This window comes from Lonchura striata, chromosome 22 (assembly GCF_046129695.1).
Source record: "Lonchura striata isolate bLonStr1 chromosome 22, bLonStr1.mat, whole genome shotgun sequence".
NCBI lineage: Eukaryota > Metazoa > Chordata > Aves > Passeriformes > Estrildidae > Lonchura > Lonchura striata.
The window spans coordinates 9,607,644-9,625,178 of NC_134624.1; the positions used below are offsets into that span (position 1 = coordinate 9,607,644).

The 17,535-nt window shown below is 46.7% G+C and overlaps 1 protein-coding gene across 2 annotated transcripts in view; it reads left to right on the plus strand.

Moving 5' to 3' along the window:
* The window catches only part of DAB2IP (DAB2 interacting protein), a 127,959-nt gene that overhangs the window by 26,096 nt on the left and 84,328 nt on the right, over nucleotides 1-17,535 (plus strand). For both annotated transcript variants that reach the window (XM_077787923.1, XM_021543648.3), the window contains exon 3: nucleotides 6,372-6,490. In XM_077787923.1, coding sequence (XP_077644049.1) covers nucleotides 6,372-6,490 — 119 coding nt within the window. The remainder of the gene's footprint in view (nucleotides 1-6,371; nucleotides 6,491-17,535) is intronic.

Here is a 17,535-nt window from a genome sequence, read left to right on the forward strand (position 1 = left end):
TTGCAATGACACTGCAGATCTGATTCCTCTCTGGCCGTGGCAGGGCAGTGTTGCTAAGCAGCGCTTTCCCCGTGAGCTGTTCTCCCATTCCGGGGCTGCTCCGTGGCCTGGCTCCCTGGCAGCCCCTCATCATCCTGAGATCTGCTGGATCTCCCTGTCTATCCTCTAACAAGAGCACGAGTCTGACCACACAGTGTGCAGCAGCAGGATTGGAGGTTTTGTTGCCAGTTACCTCTGGCCACATAATGGGTTTGCAGCTATTTTGTCATTTCTTTGAGGTTTAGCCTAAATTCCAAGACACTTCTGTCTCAGAGGGGCTTTCCTTATCCCTTTAGACTAAGGTTTTAGGGTGACATCAGTCACAGCAAGTGGTGGTTCCTTGCTCCTAGTGAGACATCAGGGGAGGTTTCGATATTAGGAAAGATTTCTTCATGGAAAAGATTGTCCAGTGTTGGAGCAGCTGCCCAGGGGAGTGGTAGAGTCACCATCCCTGGAAGTGGATGTGGCACCTGTGGTTCAGTGGTGAACAGGGTGGTGCTGCTGGGTTGATAGCTGGACTTGATGATGTTAAAGGTCTTTTCCAACCTTAACAATTCCATGGTTCTCTGAACTACTTCTGCCCCTAGAGCTCACAGGGTGACTGGGAACAGTCCTGAGATTCATCAAATTAAATGGAGAAAGAGACACTGAGGGACTCTGCACCCACATAAGCAGTCATGGGTTCAGAAGGAGAACACACCTCAATCTGTGAGTGCATTTCTAGGTCCAGAGACAATAAACTCTCCTGGTTTTCCTTTGAGGTTCACATCTCTCCTGCTCCACAGACTTTGGGAGACTGTGGCTCTCCTTTTCCCTTTCCCTGGGATTGCATTGGGCAGATCTTCAGAGCAATCTGGGGTTTGCCATGTAAACAGAATATGGTGATAAATTTGCAAAAATTTCCTAAGGTTTCTGCAGGTTTCTCTTAAGTTTGGGGGTGTCTTCAGCCTCGAGGTTGACACTCTCTTGCCTCCCATGTGCCCAAGTTCAAAGCAGCCCCCATGCAGGCCTCGTGTATCCTGGAAATGCACTTTTTGGGGAAGGGAATTCCACAGGGGCCGTGTGCTCGGTCACCTGAACAGAGCCTTTCATCACACCTGACAGGAGCAGAGCTGCAGGACAGCAAAGCAACTTACAACCCCAAAGTTCAAATCAAAAAGAGCTGGCAGAAATAAATGATATATGAAGTGTTTGAGGGGCTGCAGACACTTCCAGCCCTGTGCCTCTAACACTGAACAAATGAAAAATATTTGATCCATAAAGGTCAGTGCTGTACAGAAATTCCCTTCCTGCCCTGCTTCAGTGCCAGGGACCACTCGGGGGGTTATTTCTATTCTTGGGCTTTCAAGAGACACAAATGGTGCCTAAAATCACCCTCAGGATTGTTCTGGGCTCTGCATTCCTGGGGTAGCTCAGAGCAATCGTGTTCTACAGAGAGAAGGGTAAAAAAGTGCACTTAGATGTCTTTACCTCATAACAAATGGTATCAGATGTTCCCCAAAAAACATTTCTCTTTCATTTTGAAAGCTGGGACTAACATTGGTAATTGTAGAAATGGGTAAACTCACTTGTTTGGAACATTTATGGCTATAAAAGGATGCTTAGTGTTGGCACAGCTTTACTTGTTTCACAAATACAAATATTAATTATCCATTCAGTAGAGCTTCAATAAGAGGGCATTTCCATGTGCTGTGCAGGAACAGAAAAAGCCCCATACTAATTCCATTATTAAATTAAGTTTAATATAAAAAAATAAAAATTGTAAAGCCCAGAATAAGGATGAGTCTGGTAGAAAATATTTACTTCCAGTTTTATACCTTATCCCTGACATAGCAGGACACGTGGAGGGAGACCTGTAAGGAAAGGCTGCATTGCACACTGGTACTCAAAGCAAACACTTATTTATAGCAGTTTCCTTATGATGAGTAGTGAAAAAATTCCTGGTGTCCTCTCATGTCCCCCAGAGTTGAGATTTGCTTGAACTAAAACAAAAAGATGTGGAAGAACTGTAAAAACAACCCCATCTGTTCAGTAGTTCCTGTGATCTGCCTTTGTAGGGGCTGTTCTGTGTGGGTTTGGGGTGAGAGCAGAAGCCAGGGTTGTGTCTGTGCTCCTGTCTGACCATCCCAGTGCCCTCCCAGTGCCCTCCCAGTGCCCTCCCAGTGCCCTCCCAGTGCCCCCGGCCAGACCTTCACCCTGCCCCAGCCTCTCCCTGTTTTCCTGGCTTAGAGAACACAGGGAGCTGCCAGGACTCTTCCAAAGAAAGCTGCTCGTGAGGCATCCAGCCTGATTTATTGATATATCATTTTAAAATTTTATCTCTATTGTGTTTCCATGGTGCTGAATTTTTACCTTTATAACTTTATCCTATGGGTTCTATGCGAGTGAACATTATTGGTGTGGGAGTCAGCTCCAGACACAAGACTTGCATCATTACTTTATGTTTAATAAAACAGGAGCTCCAGATTTTGCTGTCATTAACACTCTGCTCAGTTTTGTCCCCCTCCCTTTTTCTCTTTCCTTTCTAGTTTTTTTCATGTTGCCCCAGGGTGTGTGGAATTCTACAATTCCTGCATCTCAAAGGCATATGGTGCTGATGGGTTTGCACATATGCTTTAAAAGTATTATAATACCAAAAATATTCAAACATTATAATAGAATATAGGATTATTTCCAGGTTCTAGAGTAATTGAAAATGCCAAATTTGATAAGGAAGAAAAATTTAAATGAGAGTCCCACCTTCCTGCGTCTGCAGTGAGATGATGGCATTGGATTTTGGGTTTGTCAAATATGTAAGAAAAGAGCCCAAATCAGAGCAGATTTAATTGTGCTGTTTTGAATTGTGCCATCCTGTTTTAGCTGAAGTTGCTGTGGTTGTGATTAAGCCATTCCTCAAAAGGATTTGTTTTGTTTTCTTCTGCCTTCGTTCTTTTTGTCTTATTATGACTTCAGTCAGCTCTTGTGATTAGAGCGATTGTACTCCGGGCTTGGAGATGTCAGAGGCAAAACAGCAGAAACCAAGCAAGAAGAGCAAGGCCCTTGCCCTTGAGAAGTGAAATCAGTGCTCAGGGGAGCTCTGCGTGTTCCCAGAGGAGCTGGGGCTGCCCCTGGACCACGGGAGTGTCCCAGGCCAGGCTTGGGGCACCCCAGGACAGGGCTTGGGGCACCCTGGCACAGTGGGATGTGCCCTGCCACGGCAGGGGGGGCACTGGGTGCTGCTGAAGGCCCTCCCAAGGCAAACCACTCTGTGATCCCATGGTTCACACCTTTTTCTTGCCAGGCTTGATGAGTTCTGTGCCACATTGCTCTGTGGGCTTTCAGGGATTGCATGGGGCCGTACTCATGACCACAGTGGTTGTGTCTAAAGACCCCAAAATACCTCCTCTTGCTCAGAGCTTAGGCTATGCAGGGATGCATTTATATAGCTGGTACCTTGCTTCCAATGTAATGGATATTTCAAGATTTATTCTAGCTGAAGGGATTCTTGGGCTCTGCAGATTTCTATTTTTTGTCATTTCATAGAGACTATTAACTTCTGAATGAAACCTTTCTCAGCTACTGGTTTAATCTTTGCTACGATATTTTTACTAGTGGTGAATGCTGCCCACACACAGGAAGACACAATTCTGCCCTAGACAGCTCTCAGTATAAACTTAAAAGTGTATAAAGAACATGCATGCAAAGGGCAGCTTTAATTGCTGGAACTGCCAAGAATGCAGCTCAGCTAGAGGAGCAGGCAGTGCTCAGAGGGTGGAATTAGCCTTGTTTGTCTGGAGATCAGAATCAAATGTTGTTTAAAGTCCTAAATGAAGAAGAAATGGATCATGTCCTTATGATCTCACTAGGAAAGCTCGGTGGTCACACCCCAGGCCAGAATCTCTCTCTTGTATTTTCACAGACAAATTTCTGTCTTTTTTTCTTACTCCACCTAAAAATTACAGAAGGTATTAATTCACACATTAGGCTTTCTGATCTCTGGTGTGCACTATGGAGGTGCAAAGTATCACTATAGCAGCATAATTTATCAGCATTAAAATCTCTGACATCTCGTTCTCCCAAGGAAGCTGGCAATGAAAACGGAAAATGGCTCCATGTGATCTCCTTCTGGTGGCAACAAATGTAAAAACAATGGCAAACAGGAGAAAAGTAATGTCTTGCTAAAACCCTAAATTCTAATTTCCAAATCCTGCATGAATCATGGAACAGTTGTGGAGATGTGGAATATACAATTGAGGAAGAAAAATGTCACCACTGGTTGTAGAAGGCATTTGGGTTTTTCCTTATCAGTGTCCTGTCCAGAGCTCAAAACTATTCCTGGATTGAAGAAGGGGCCTGATAAAATGAGGACATATTTGTGGGTGGGCTGGCAGTGGTCAAGGAACTCCAATCTCTCATTCCTGGTCCAGAACCTTCTCACCAGAAGACTTTAGGGCAATATCAGGTGTTTGGCCAGTTGTGTGCTTTGGATTTTCCCTTCACAGCAAACATTGGCCAGTGTCCATAGCAGGCAACCAGGGCCTGGTCCACTCAGAGGAACAAGAGCATGGGGAGTTGATGGGGTGAATGTGGGGCTGATGCCATGGTGATACCATGAGTGTGATACCATGAGTGTGGGGCTGATGCCACAGTGATACCATGAGTGTGGGGCTGACACCATGGTGATATGAAGAGTAGGAGGCTGGCTAAGGTCTGAGTACCGAGGGAAATACCTTAACAATGCTGTAGATAATGCAAATCCTCACATTTGCTTTTCACAGCCATGTTTCTCTATGCTATAAAATTCTCTGCAGGTATTTCTCAGGGACAGAACCCTTTTGAAAAGGCCTTTGTTATCTCCCACATTGGCTTTGTGCAGTATGACAGAGTGTACAATGTGATGGCCTGTGTTCTATCCCTCCTGCTATTTGAGTCATGCAAATAGCTCCGGGAGAAATATTCAGTCCACACAGATGCATGTTACGTACCTCGTTTGTAAGTAAAGTGGCACTTGATAAATGTGAAACACCTTTGGTTATCTAGATGTTTGAAATTCTTGGGGCACTTACGAACAGGGAAGTCACTAACATATTAAGAGCCACACAGAGTGCCCAGGGAGATTTTGCAGCTTGAGAAAGACATAATGTGATCTGTGAATATCCGAGGTGGGGAAGGAGTGTTTAAATGGCATGAACAAATGACAGGCTCCATAGAAGTTAGACTGTGATTATCGCCCTGCAAGACGTATTAAAGGTATTCATTTGTAAAAGTGAGCTGCTAAGGATCCATTCCTGTATGCTGAGTAGAGGAACTCCTGAGGCTCGTGCCCGGAGCAGAGGGTGTGCTGTGGGCATGGCTGGGATGCTGCTCTGTGCTCTCACGCTTCCCTCCTCACACGTGCCAGAATCTGTGCTTGATCCCTGGCTATCTTTCCCCTTCCCTGGGGCTGGGGATGGAAGCGGCCCCGTTCTGCAGGGATTTGCTGAGCTGTTTATGTGGAGCTGATCTCTTTCTTTAGAGTGATGGTCCACAGAAGGAACACGCCTTCAGGCTTCACCCCAAAATCCTGATTTCTCTTTAAAATGCCCCCCCACTTTCCCTGGCCAAAGTGCTTGACCCTCTCGCACCATTCTCATACACTGTAGATGCCGGCCAGCACAGTAGTACAATGCTTTTATTGCCTTATTTAGCGGAGAGATTAAATGTAATGTTCAGATTATGTAGTACATTAACTCCTAACAATAAGCAAATAACACATGAGAAGCTTTGCTATGAAAACGTTTGGTGCTGGCTCTGCTGAGGAGCTCTCCAGGAGCCGTGAGGGAGGAGGAGGCTCGGCGCAGAAGGAAGGAGCCGGGGTCTCTCTCTTCTCTCAGGTGGTGCTGTACCCCGAGCCCACAGGCGGTGTTAGGACGAGCTTTATGGAGCTCCATCCCCGAACCCGAAGGGGCTGAGCCGGGCTGCGTGGCCATGGCCGCGGCCCCGGGCGGCTCCGAGCAGGTAGCGGAGCTCGCCCTGCCCGGAGCCGCGGCTCGCCGTGGGTGGCGTCTGCGCTGGGGCGGCCGGACCCGCGCCCAGCGCTGCTCCCGGCAGCAGCTGCGATGTGCCAGTCGTGCCTTTCAGACGGGATTTTTATGGGAGCTGATGGTTGCCAGGGCAACGGAGGCTTCGGGGAGTCTGGCGCGCCGCAGCCCCGGCCTGGGAGCGCCGGGAGCAGATGCTGGCTGACGCCAGGCGCTGCCAGCGCCGCTCATGCGGGAGTGCCGAGGACGCTGTGCCCGGCTGCACGGGCGGCTCCGCTCCCGCTCCGCGCTCCCCTCTGCCTTGTAATTTAGTATTCTTGTCTCACCCCACAGGGGTTCCTCAGCCGTCGGCTTAAAGGCTCCATCAAAAGGACAAAGAGCCAACCGAAGCTCGATAGGAACAGCAGCTTCCGGCACATTTTACCTGGCTTCAGGAGTGTGGACCATGAAAGGTAAGGGGACGTTTCGCGGAGGGGGTGGGAGAGAGAAGGAGGATATTGATTTTTCCAGCTCTTGTTAAGATCTTGCTTATCTTATTCAGAGCAAGGGCTTGCATCTCTGATAGAAGTAGACTTGGTTAATTGCAAGAGGGGTAGTTTTCATTTGTTGCTGAAGGTACGGAGCAAGCCCTTCCTTTTCAGGTTAAATTCCAGGTGCAGAGAAGCCTGACTGCTCTGCTTTCTCTTCCTCAATAAATCCTAAATTGAGGCACCAGCATTTAAATGGCACAGGGATGCAGCAGCCAGAGCCGACTGATGCAGGTGAGGGAGGGAGGGGAGGGATGCTGCTGGACTGCACCGATCACAACTGGGTTACACACGATAGGAACAATACCGTGGAACAATAACAGCCATAATCTCCCCAAATCCCTCTCTCCCCCTCACACACATCCTCCTCCATCCCGCCTTGTCTGCCGTCATTACAGGGAGATGGAGCCTCGGCGTGTGGCCGGAGCTGCTGCTTCTGCCCGAGCCATGACAGGAGCTCAGTCCAGGAGGGATGGGTTGCAGGGAATGTGTAGATGGATCTGATAAAGCATTTCACTTGGGATGGCCAGTATTGAAGCAAATTGCGAGTAAAATAGAAGAGAAATGAGATCTTTGAGATTCTTCAGCTGGTTAGAAAGTAGAACAGCTCTTTAGTGGATTTGTGTGTATTTATGTCTGTGTAGATAATGTTAGCGTGAGCATGAGACAGGCACTGTTCAAGGTAAATTCATCTGTAAGTTCACATGCAGATCAAGGTCATGGTTGAGGAAGACAGATTCCTTTACCAACCACAAACCAGTGGTTTGCTTCCAAAGATCTGTCAGCCTTACACAAATAATTTTGGGGAGTGACAGAAATATTGGAGTGCCAGGGAAAGTCTGTCTGAAAATTCTGGCAGGCTGGACATACCTTGATGTAAACAGTTTGGAGCAGAGCAGTTTAATACACCAGGATGTACTTGAGAACCCATTAAGTAAATGCTTCACTTTGAAAAGCAATGACAACTTACTTTGTTTTAGCTGTACTTATTCATTGCAGAGGCCATGAGCTTTTGAAGCTCACAATTATCAATCTGGATTTTTCCTTTCCTGACCTATTGCAGTCTCCTAAGCTTTTTCCTTCTGGATTCTGCAAGTCAAGTGATTGTGCTGGGTAGTGCCGAGTAAGATTTCAGGGATTACTCTCTGGGCAGACAGAGTTGGTTTGATTCCTGTGCTGCAATTTTCCCAAACGCTCGAAGTAGGGCACTGTGTTCCAGAGGGAGGCGAGCGGAGCCGGGTGGCCAGGAATGTGCCTCCGGTGCCGCTGATTGCTCCGAGAACAGGCAGATTAGGCAAGGTTTCCCTTCTACCTGGATGAGTTTTGTTTTGTTCTGTGACTTGGCAGGATAGGACATGGGAATTAACTGTTCTGGCCAGCCCTGCAGCCAGAGTAATTTTCCCAAATTAAGCCTTGTAATTTCCCTGCCCTCCCAGCACACCAATCCCGGAGCTGGCTGGGCTTCCCGAGACCCAGATGTACTGCAAGTTCTCCTTAAAGAGGCTCGGGGAATCCTGTAGTGCATTTGCAGTGTAGAGCTTAAAGGGTGGATTAGAGGAGAGCTGGCTCTTGGCAGCCTCAAATAACCAAGGATTTGCTTACGTGAGTATGAGAAGCTGAAAATGAATGATACCTTCATGATACCCAAGACTAGACCTTCTGTTAGGCAGGCATCTCTCAGAAATGCACTTCCTCTGTGATACACACACATCCCTGAGCTGCAGGACACTGGGACTCAGAGGCTTTTGACAGCAGGCTCTTAGTCCCTTGCTGCCATCGTGGTGTCAGATCTGTCAGGTGAGCAGGAGTCCTCTGCAGGACAGCTTGGCCTTAGGGACTGTTGCTCTCAGAGAGGTGAAAGCAAAGCAGCAGCTGGGCCTCTCAGTCATGCAGCGAGGCTTTGGTTACACAAGATAATTTTATCTTTCTGAACATTCCCATCCCATTGTATGTGCACAATGTATATGAAAGAGCTCAGGTCTCTCAGATCATTCTCATGCATTTGCTGCTGTGCTTGCCTTGCTTGTAATCCAAGAACTGTTTCAGAGAAGCATTTGGTATTGGAATATTTGCCTCTTAAATATTTGATTCTTGACTCCATCTTGTATCGAAGCTGATTGTTCAGGAACCACTCCTCTGCTCGTGGAAGTCAGCATTATAACAGTGCTCTGTTCTGGAGCGTGGGCCAATTTTTCTGGGAATGCCATAGCAAAAATGAATAGAGCAGTAAATTCAGTGAAAACACTCCAGGTTGAAATATTGAGCTACAGTAGATCGTAAATGCTTCTGTTACTTGGCTTCTTTATATCTAAACTGGGACTGTTCCTGCATCTTAGTACCTTTATTTTTCCCTTCCTTGCATGTCCTGTTTATCCTGCAGAGGAATATTTGAAATACACGAACTGTGCACATGCATTTTCAGACAGATAATAACATGGATGTGGCTTGTGTATGGGGCAGAGAATGTGAACAAATATATTTCACTAAATTACTGTGGGGTTCACGTGGATGGATTTGGCCAAATTTTGCCAGTCTTGTGCATACTGGCTTTTTCCCGTTACAGTAACAGTAATACAATTATTGACAGTAAAAGAAGCAAAATCACAGCAAGTGTAATCACCTTCTGTATGAGAGGGGCATTAATATGGTACAATCAGAGTATGTAAATATGAGATCTAAAGGAGGATTGTGCAATGAATGTTCCTTTCAATTTGCTGGCTGGTTACATTGCTTGTTAGAGCTAAAAAGGGTTCCAAGAAGTGGCTTTTTGCTAACAATGCCTCCTGCCTCCTGATTTATTACAGCAGCTCACTAAGTTTTTATCGTGGAGCACTGAATGCTTGGCTTTGTAGTGGCCTCTGGAATCAGCCACAAATCAAGCATTTGGCAGATGGATTTTTCTTAATTGGACCCACATTTCTCCTACAAAATTGGTGATGGAGAAAATTTCTGTGTTGGACATGGAGCAAAGGGTGTAGAGCCAGAGAAGGGAGAGAAGGTTGTTCTGCTGCAGTTGTTAATTATTGGTGGGGATGTATTGCTGATGATTTTCTGGTAGTGGCAAAGGTGATTTTACACCAGCACTGAGAGGGCAGGGCCACAGTATCACTGTGTGGACAAGTGCATTCAGATTGTCTTGATTTGGTGAAAAATGGATACTCTGGGGAGCTCTGTGTTCTGATGGAATCCCTGAAGTGATGCTTGCTGGAGATACCTTTCCTCAGTGCACCTAGAATCCATTTAATGCTACAGGACTCTGGAGTACCAACATATGTGATTATTCTGCAAGGTTTTTGGTTTTGTTTTTTATAATTCCAGGAGATAACATTCTATTTAAGCTTTTATTGGCACTACAAAAGCCTGAGCATATGGTTGATTGTTAAATGAGCCTCAGCCTTGGAAGGGGTACAGCCCTGCATTAATAACAGCAGCAACTTGCACTATTGAGACTTCCTCTTTAAACTCCTTTTTGTCTTTAGCCCATCTAAAATTTTGACTTCTAACCCCCAGAGGGAAGAGGAATTGTACAAGTCATACTGCAACACATTTAATTCCTACTATAATGCCCATACTGTCTGTTGTAGGAGCTTTCCATGTGCACAAAGCTTACTTTGGTGCACCAAGAATTGATGAGTGTCTGTGCTCCTGCAACAAACTTAGTTTGGGAGTTTTTGGAGATCTAATTTGTTTATTCCCAACAAACCTGATATGCCTAATAATTTTAGGCAGGATGAAATTGGTTAAGTTTGCTGAGAATCTGGTGAGTGCTGCATGGTGAAGGATGAAGAAGTTGCTCTATTTCCTCTGGAATTGGAAAGAGGAATGACAGGAATGACTCATCCTGCAGAAGTAGGACACTGGCAGACCCCAGAACCATGGAGGGCTTTCAGATCTGTGTGAACAAGTGCTGGAGAGCTGCTGCCTCTTCTGGCTCCTGCTTAAATGGCATTATCCAGGGAAGCTGGCTGAGTAGGAAAACCTGCACCAGAGGGAACCCCCAGAAGGGTGGCACTGGCACCTCACTACAGCCAGCCGGGCTCTGGTTCTGATTGCAATGAAGGTATTGAGGAAACACTGTGCAGTTTGTGTTGGGGAGCCATCCATCCATCAGCAGTGACTGAAATGCAGAATGAAACATCTTGCACTGGCTGATGTGAGCACCCAGCAGGCCCTCGTGTGACGCTCCATGTCATTCATGCAGGGGTGGTGCCTGTCCCCACTCCCCCCACATCAGGGAACAGATTTCAGCAGAAAAATCAAGATTCAAGGACAGTCTCAGAATTCAGACTGGCCTCATGCAGTACCTGCATTTATACCAAGGCTTCTTTGTCCTGGAATAAGCAAATCAGCCCTTTAATGGGGTTCTTTTGCAAAATATTTCTTGAACCAGAAAGTTAATTACTGATTTCTAATTAGTGGCTGTGTTAAGAGGCTGAGTAAAATCAGAGGAAGCTGCTTTGAAGGAGAGATGCAGGAAGAAATTACCATTTCTCTCTATAAACTGTGATGTTCCTCTTCTTCTTTTTGTGGTATCAGGAAGTTTAGACATTTTAAAAAGGAGAATGTTGTTAATGGAAAGAGGGCATTTTGAAAGGACTTTTCTGGAAGGCATTGAAAGAATCATAGTAGCTCCAAGAGTGACAGAGATGGATTGAAAGCAATGTGAGGCCTCTCAGCTTCTCCCAAGGCAGCAACAAGGTCCCAACTGTTCCTCCTGTTAATTTGACTTTTGCAGATACCTGTGAACTTGGATCAGAAGCTGCCTGAGGTAGATGCATTGCCCATTCTCAAAGGATACAGAAACACTTTCCTTTATCCTACACACCCAAACCAACTTTCTAATTGAACAGGGGGTCGTGCCTAAAGCTTCAGTAAAGACTGCATTAGCTCCTGGTATTTCTTCAAGTCATAATAAACATCAGGGGAAGGGCTAGAAGGCTGGAATGATTTTCATAGAATCACAGAATCATGGCAGAATTTTCACAGCCTTTTTCTCAGTCCTGCACTCCCTGGTTCCTGACAGCCCCGTGCCCCACGGGGTGCAGCCGGCGCTTTGGAGTCACGGAGCAAAATTAGAAAATCCTTCCTGCTCCGGCATATGCGGCACTGCTGGGATAATTGGCTTCATGCATCTTACAATTAGCTTGCAAAAATATGTTTTGCATCCCTGACCTTTTCTCTATACGCAAGGCCATTGTTTCCCTGTCCTGCTTAATTACAAAATAGAGCGTTGTGTGAGGAGAGAGATGACATCGTTGGATCGTCGGCTCTAATTTGACGAGACATCCTAATGGGGAGTTTTCATACCGAGGGCACTGAATTAGTGTAGCGTGAAGCCACATTTCTGCAAACCTCCTAAATAAGGAGAAGTTAATTTTGTGCTCTATCTTTTTGACGTTTGTAATCAAAGCATTGTATTCCAGCTGCAGATGGTTAGCGCGTGAGGGATGTTTGGGAAATGCCGACAATCGCGAGGCATTGTCTGCGCGGCCGAGGAGCAGGTTGATTAATGGATACAAGGATGCTCGCTTTCATGTTGCTGCTCTCCCAGCCTGAATGCACATTATTGACTCGTGTGGCCACTGCCTGGCAGCTGGGATGTGGTGCTGCAGCAGTGCACACCTCAGGGGTACGAGCAGAGAGCTCTGCTCGTGTCCCTCGAGCGCAGACTCAGCCGGGGTGACAGCTCCGCTGCGCTGTGGCCCGTGGTGTCGTGATACTCTTCAGGTGGAAGACACATACTGCTACTCCATTGCATCAACATTTTGTTTCCAAACAGACCATTTATTCTGACTTTGCCCTGGTGAGGTTTTCATGTGCATGAATTTCAGTGCAATTACATTAGCATTACTCTTCATGTCAATAACCTCAAAGGAAAAAAAGAGAAAGAAAATGCCATCACTGCAGCTTTTCTACCAGAGGATGCTTTCTGTTCCTTCTAGACTCTTCTCTGCTTTTCTATTTATCATCTGTTTACAATAGATACTGAGATACTTCTATCCCAGGCTTAAACATCCCCCTGCTGTGGGCGGGGACACTTCCCACAGCCCTGAGCAGCCTGGTCTATGGAAGGGGGTGGAATGAGATGAGCTTGAAAGTCCCTTCCAGCCCAAAGCAGTCTGAGATTCTGTGATTCTGGCATGCAGTGAAAACTGCTCCTGATGAAACTCGTACACTGAGAGGAGCAATCCTCTCTCCCCAGCCATTGCCTCCTGCCCACAGGTTCCCCTTCCCATCACAGGATCTCAGGAAGGGCAGCAAGCAGATTCACTGGGAAATGATTATTTAAGAGGTGATTTTCTCTTTGGTTGGGGCACTGAACCAGCTCCAGTAGCTGCAGAGAAGTGGGAAGATGGCAGAGCAGGGATGTAGCTGTACTCTCAGTTTCTGCCCCTCGTGCTGTGTGGGCCTGGGGGAGGGATGTCCAATTGACATCTGCCTCCACTTTCCATCTTCCATGGAATTTCCCATCTCCTAGGAGAGATCCATTGCATGTTGGCTTGCACTTTGCTGTTCTCTACTCTGTCATTTCTAGTGGCAATTAGTTTTAGCAATAAATGGTTTTCTCTCTTGGAAGGAAGGAAGGAAGGAAGGAATGCTTTTAAAAAACTTTTCAAACCGACTTCTGCTCTGTTCTTTACCTTGCAAGACCTCGATTGGACAATCTGTGTGAGGGATAGAGTTGCAAGTGGGCATGGAAGTGATGTGGGGAAGGGCTGCAAGGCTTTGCTCAGAGCTGGGAGGTGCTGATGTTCAAGGTGTGCTCCTTGTCACCCCGGCTCTCATTGCTGTGCTCGGGCTCTGCAATCCACTGGTTGCAGCTGGAGGCAGCAGCTGGAGCTGGAGCTCACTGCTGGCTCTGACAGTACAGAGCACTGCCTGAAATGATGCTCAGGACTTGTGAATACCAAATAACTCTGTCAAGCTCATCCGTCAAGCTCAGAGAGAAGGAAAAAGCAGATTGAGGGAAAAATATGCTTCCTCCTTACCATATTCTTTAATAAAACCTAAGACTATAGAGCCTCTGAAGTTATTAGTGAGATTTTGAGTAGTTTGTTCCCCTATGGATATCTTGTGATAGTGATATTACAAGGCTTGTCTGGTTGGCAGTGTTTACAATTCAAATCTTCAGTACAACTACAGTATGTCTCACTTCCACACAATTCAGATCTGTGATGGAAAAAAAAAAAAAGCAAAAACTGATTTTAATTGAATTAAACCAATGCACTTGCACTGGAATTAAAATGTAATTTGTTTAAAAATACTGAACTGATTTGAACTAAAGCCAGAAATGTGAATTTAGCTTTAATCCATGTGTGTTATATAAGTAATTATATGAGAAAGGGCTGTGACGTGCCTTGTGTGTGATTGATAATGTGCAGGAGGGTGGCATTCCCTCATTCCAAAGGATGGAAATGCAGCAGGAATTAGAAAGCCAGAGCTGTTCTATCAGGCTGTGCCCTTTGCTCACATTTACAGATGTCTCTGGGATTAATCCCCCCCAGTCCAGGGGGGATTTCCCACAGGCCCATCCCAGCCCCCAGTGCTGCCTCTCCACAGGAATCCCTGTGCAGAGTGAGCCTGCAGCCAGTCCCAAATGATTTCCATAACTCAGCTCTATGTACCTTGAATTATTAATATTTTGCTGTCCTGGCTGTGTGGGGAGATTTGTTCCATTAGGGATGTGTTTGTTGCTATATAGGAACACTTTAGATGATGGGAACCCAGGGAGAAAGAGCGCGAGAAGGATTTAGATGTTAAATTCTTTTGGTGAGAGCAGAGATTTTACCAGTGCCTGGCCCTGAGGATTGGAATGAAAGGCCCAGGGCTGTTGTTGCTCATCTTGGAGTCTGGTGTTTATCCTCTGCCTGGGCATGGTCCCCTTGGGCACCAGGCAAGGCCAGGTGCTATCAGGATGTGGATGGTTTCTATCGTGATGTCCCTGGATCCTGGCATCTCCTGCTCTGCCCAGGGCTCCCAGGGAAGGTGGCAGTGTGAGCTGTTTGTGTAGTGGCTGTGGGTGAGCCAGGCCTTGTCCCAGGAGCTGCAGTCAGGGAGTGCCACAGGGCCACGTGCAGGGGGTGCCTGGCAGGGTGCTGGGCACCCCGGGGCTCTGCCGGATGCTCCCGCTGCCCTCCCTGAACAGGATATTCATCCACAGAGGCTCTGCAGGAGCCTCTCCAGCTCCCCCAAATTAATTATTCACTGATCATCACTCAGACCTTATGGATTAGGGAGCAGGGATGGCAGGGGGTGGATGGAAGATAGAGCAATTTAGATTGCAATTAGTATTTCATTTTTTCCCTCGCTCCCTGTTTGCTTAAATTAGAGACTGTGTGTTAGCACCAAGCAAGGATTTACATCCCAGCAGTGGAAGTTCCCCGTGCACCAGAAACCAGCAAATCCACTGCAGTCCTTAAGCTTCCCCAAGGGATCAAACACTCAGTTTGAGAAGTTGAAATATCAGGGGAACATATTTTGCTTAGAAAATGGTGTGGGAGAACAGCAGTGCCTGGTCTGCTGGAGCAGGGACTTCACCAGCCATGCCCTACCCTCACCATATCAGCATTTAGATGTCTCTCCATCCTGAGGGAATGGCATGAAGGTCTGCCAGGGAAGATTTAGGCTGGATTGCAGGAAAAGTTCTTTCCCCAGAGGGTGGTGGGGCACTGAACAGGCTCCCCCAGGGAATTGGCACAGCCCCAAAGCTGCCAGAGCTCCAGGAGTGTTTGGACAACACTCTCACACTCAGGGTGGGATTGTTGGGATGTCTGTGCAGGGCCAGGGGTTGGACTGGATGATCCTTGTGGGTCCCTTCCTGCTCAGGATATTCTGTGATTCTGTGATCTCTCATCTCCCCTCACCACTCCTGGAGTGTTCTCCTTGCCAGGAATCCTCTCTGGGAGAAGGGAAACCCATCAGGGTGAGCAGCCCCCAGCCCCAAGGTCACCCCCAGCCCACCAGGGCTGTCCCACTCACAGACAGTGTCACTGGAAGTTGAGTCATTACAACAGTTTCTAAGAGTTGGGAGCTCTGCTCCACCGGGGAGACCGTGTCTAATTTTGAAACCTCAAGGGTTTTTTTGATTATACCAGTAACCACAGTCTGGGTCACACTTTGCAATAATTATCCTGATGTCTGAGAGCTTGTTAGAACATCCCTGGAGGAGGGGGCCTGGTTGCATCAGAGGAAAATTTAGAGGTATATGCTGGCAAACCTTCAGCACTAGAGATTTATTTAAGTTAGTTCTTTTAATTGCTTTCCAGCATCCCAATTCTGTTATAAGCTCTCTGAGCCATCTAGGGAAGTGAGTGTAGCTCACATTAATCTTCCCAATCCTTCTTCCTCTAACTAGTTACTCCCAGCTTCATTTACACGGGCATTTGAGCCCTACAGAGCAGGTAATAATTTTGATTCTGTTTAAACATGTTGTAACAGAAGATATAGGAAAAATCATCAGCTGACTGCAGCATTGGATTCTTTTTAACTCTCATCTTTTAAGCGTGGCTTATGATCTTTGTATAACACTGCTGCCTCCCAAGTCTGTTGGCAGCTCTGTGATATGTATTCATAGAGCAATTCCAGTCCTTGAGTGAAGCCTGCAAGAAAAGGGCAAAGAATTATTTGTCTTTTTTTTTCATTATCGTGGCCCTCTTGTACCTGCTCTGACACACACTTGAGAGAAGTTTGCCTTGATGCCTTTATTTCTGAAGCTCTCTCTCTGTACAGGGTGTCTCACCTTAGTTAGATAAAGTCACTCATGTTGAAGCTCTCCTTCACTTTATTAATCACAGTCCCAACCTCGCACACAACAGCCTCACACACCCTCAGGTACACACTGATAGCAGGGAGGCAGGAACACAGGGACTCCAGCACATCCAAGGGGTGGCCAGTGAGCCAGGACCAGCTCCCTGTTATTCCCTCACTTGGGAGCTTTGTTGTCTCTCCTGAATGGCAGAAAAAGTTCCATTGTCTTAAAAAATAACAATAATCCTCTTTGAGTGGTGTGAAGTTTCTGGTCTCAATTACATCTTGTATCAATGAATTCCACAGACAGACACTGTCTGATACATAATTTAGAGCACTGAGAGTTTTTAATCTTAGAACGTCCATTATCTTTCATCTTTCTTATCTATTCATTGGTCGTTTTAGAAAAGACAGTAAATAGAAACAGGCAATTCATTCCTGATTCTACCATGCGTTACTTGCAGATAATGTCCTGTTGTGTCTCCTTGTCTTTTCCAGCTAAAGACACTCCACTTGAATTGTTTTCCATTTTTATCACTTCGAGCCATTCCCTACTCCGTGTGTTTGCTCATGTACAGTATTATGTTCTTGCAAGAAACATCTTTTCTACACCTGTTTTCCTTGAAAGCACTGGCAATTCTGATCAGGGCATCTGTGAGCAGCAGGGACAGAGGCTCCAGAGCTCCCGTGGGGACAGAGGCTCCAGAGCTCCACAGGGACAGAGGCTCCAGGGCTCCACAGGGACAGAGGCTCCAGGGCTCCACAGGGACAGAGGCTCCAGGGCTCCATGCCCTCATCCCAGGCACATCATCACCTGCTGCCTTTCCTCCAGCATCCCTTTCCATGCCTGAGACTCCTCATCCCTGCTCGTGTCAGAGGAACACATCCTTTTGTTCAAATGAAGGGATCTGGAGTCAGCAATGCACAGAGGGATGAGATATAAAATAACAGAGCCAATAATGATAGGAATCCCCCCACGGAATGCGAGTGCAGCCTCTGGAACAGCAGCTGCAGCAAATACATCCAGGTTATCTGTGGCTACTTTGTGCTGGGAAGGCTTAGGTGTAATGAGAGCTGCTGCATCCCGGGAACCTCAGCAATGAACAGTGACATTTCCCAATAACAACTTAGAGAAATGGGGAAAAAACATCCTGTGTGTGAATGTGGCCCTGAAGGACAGCTCAGGGATCTCCTCTCTCTGCCTCACAGCTGCACTCAGGTCA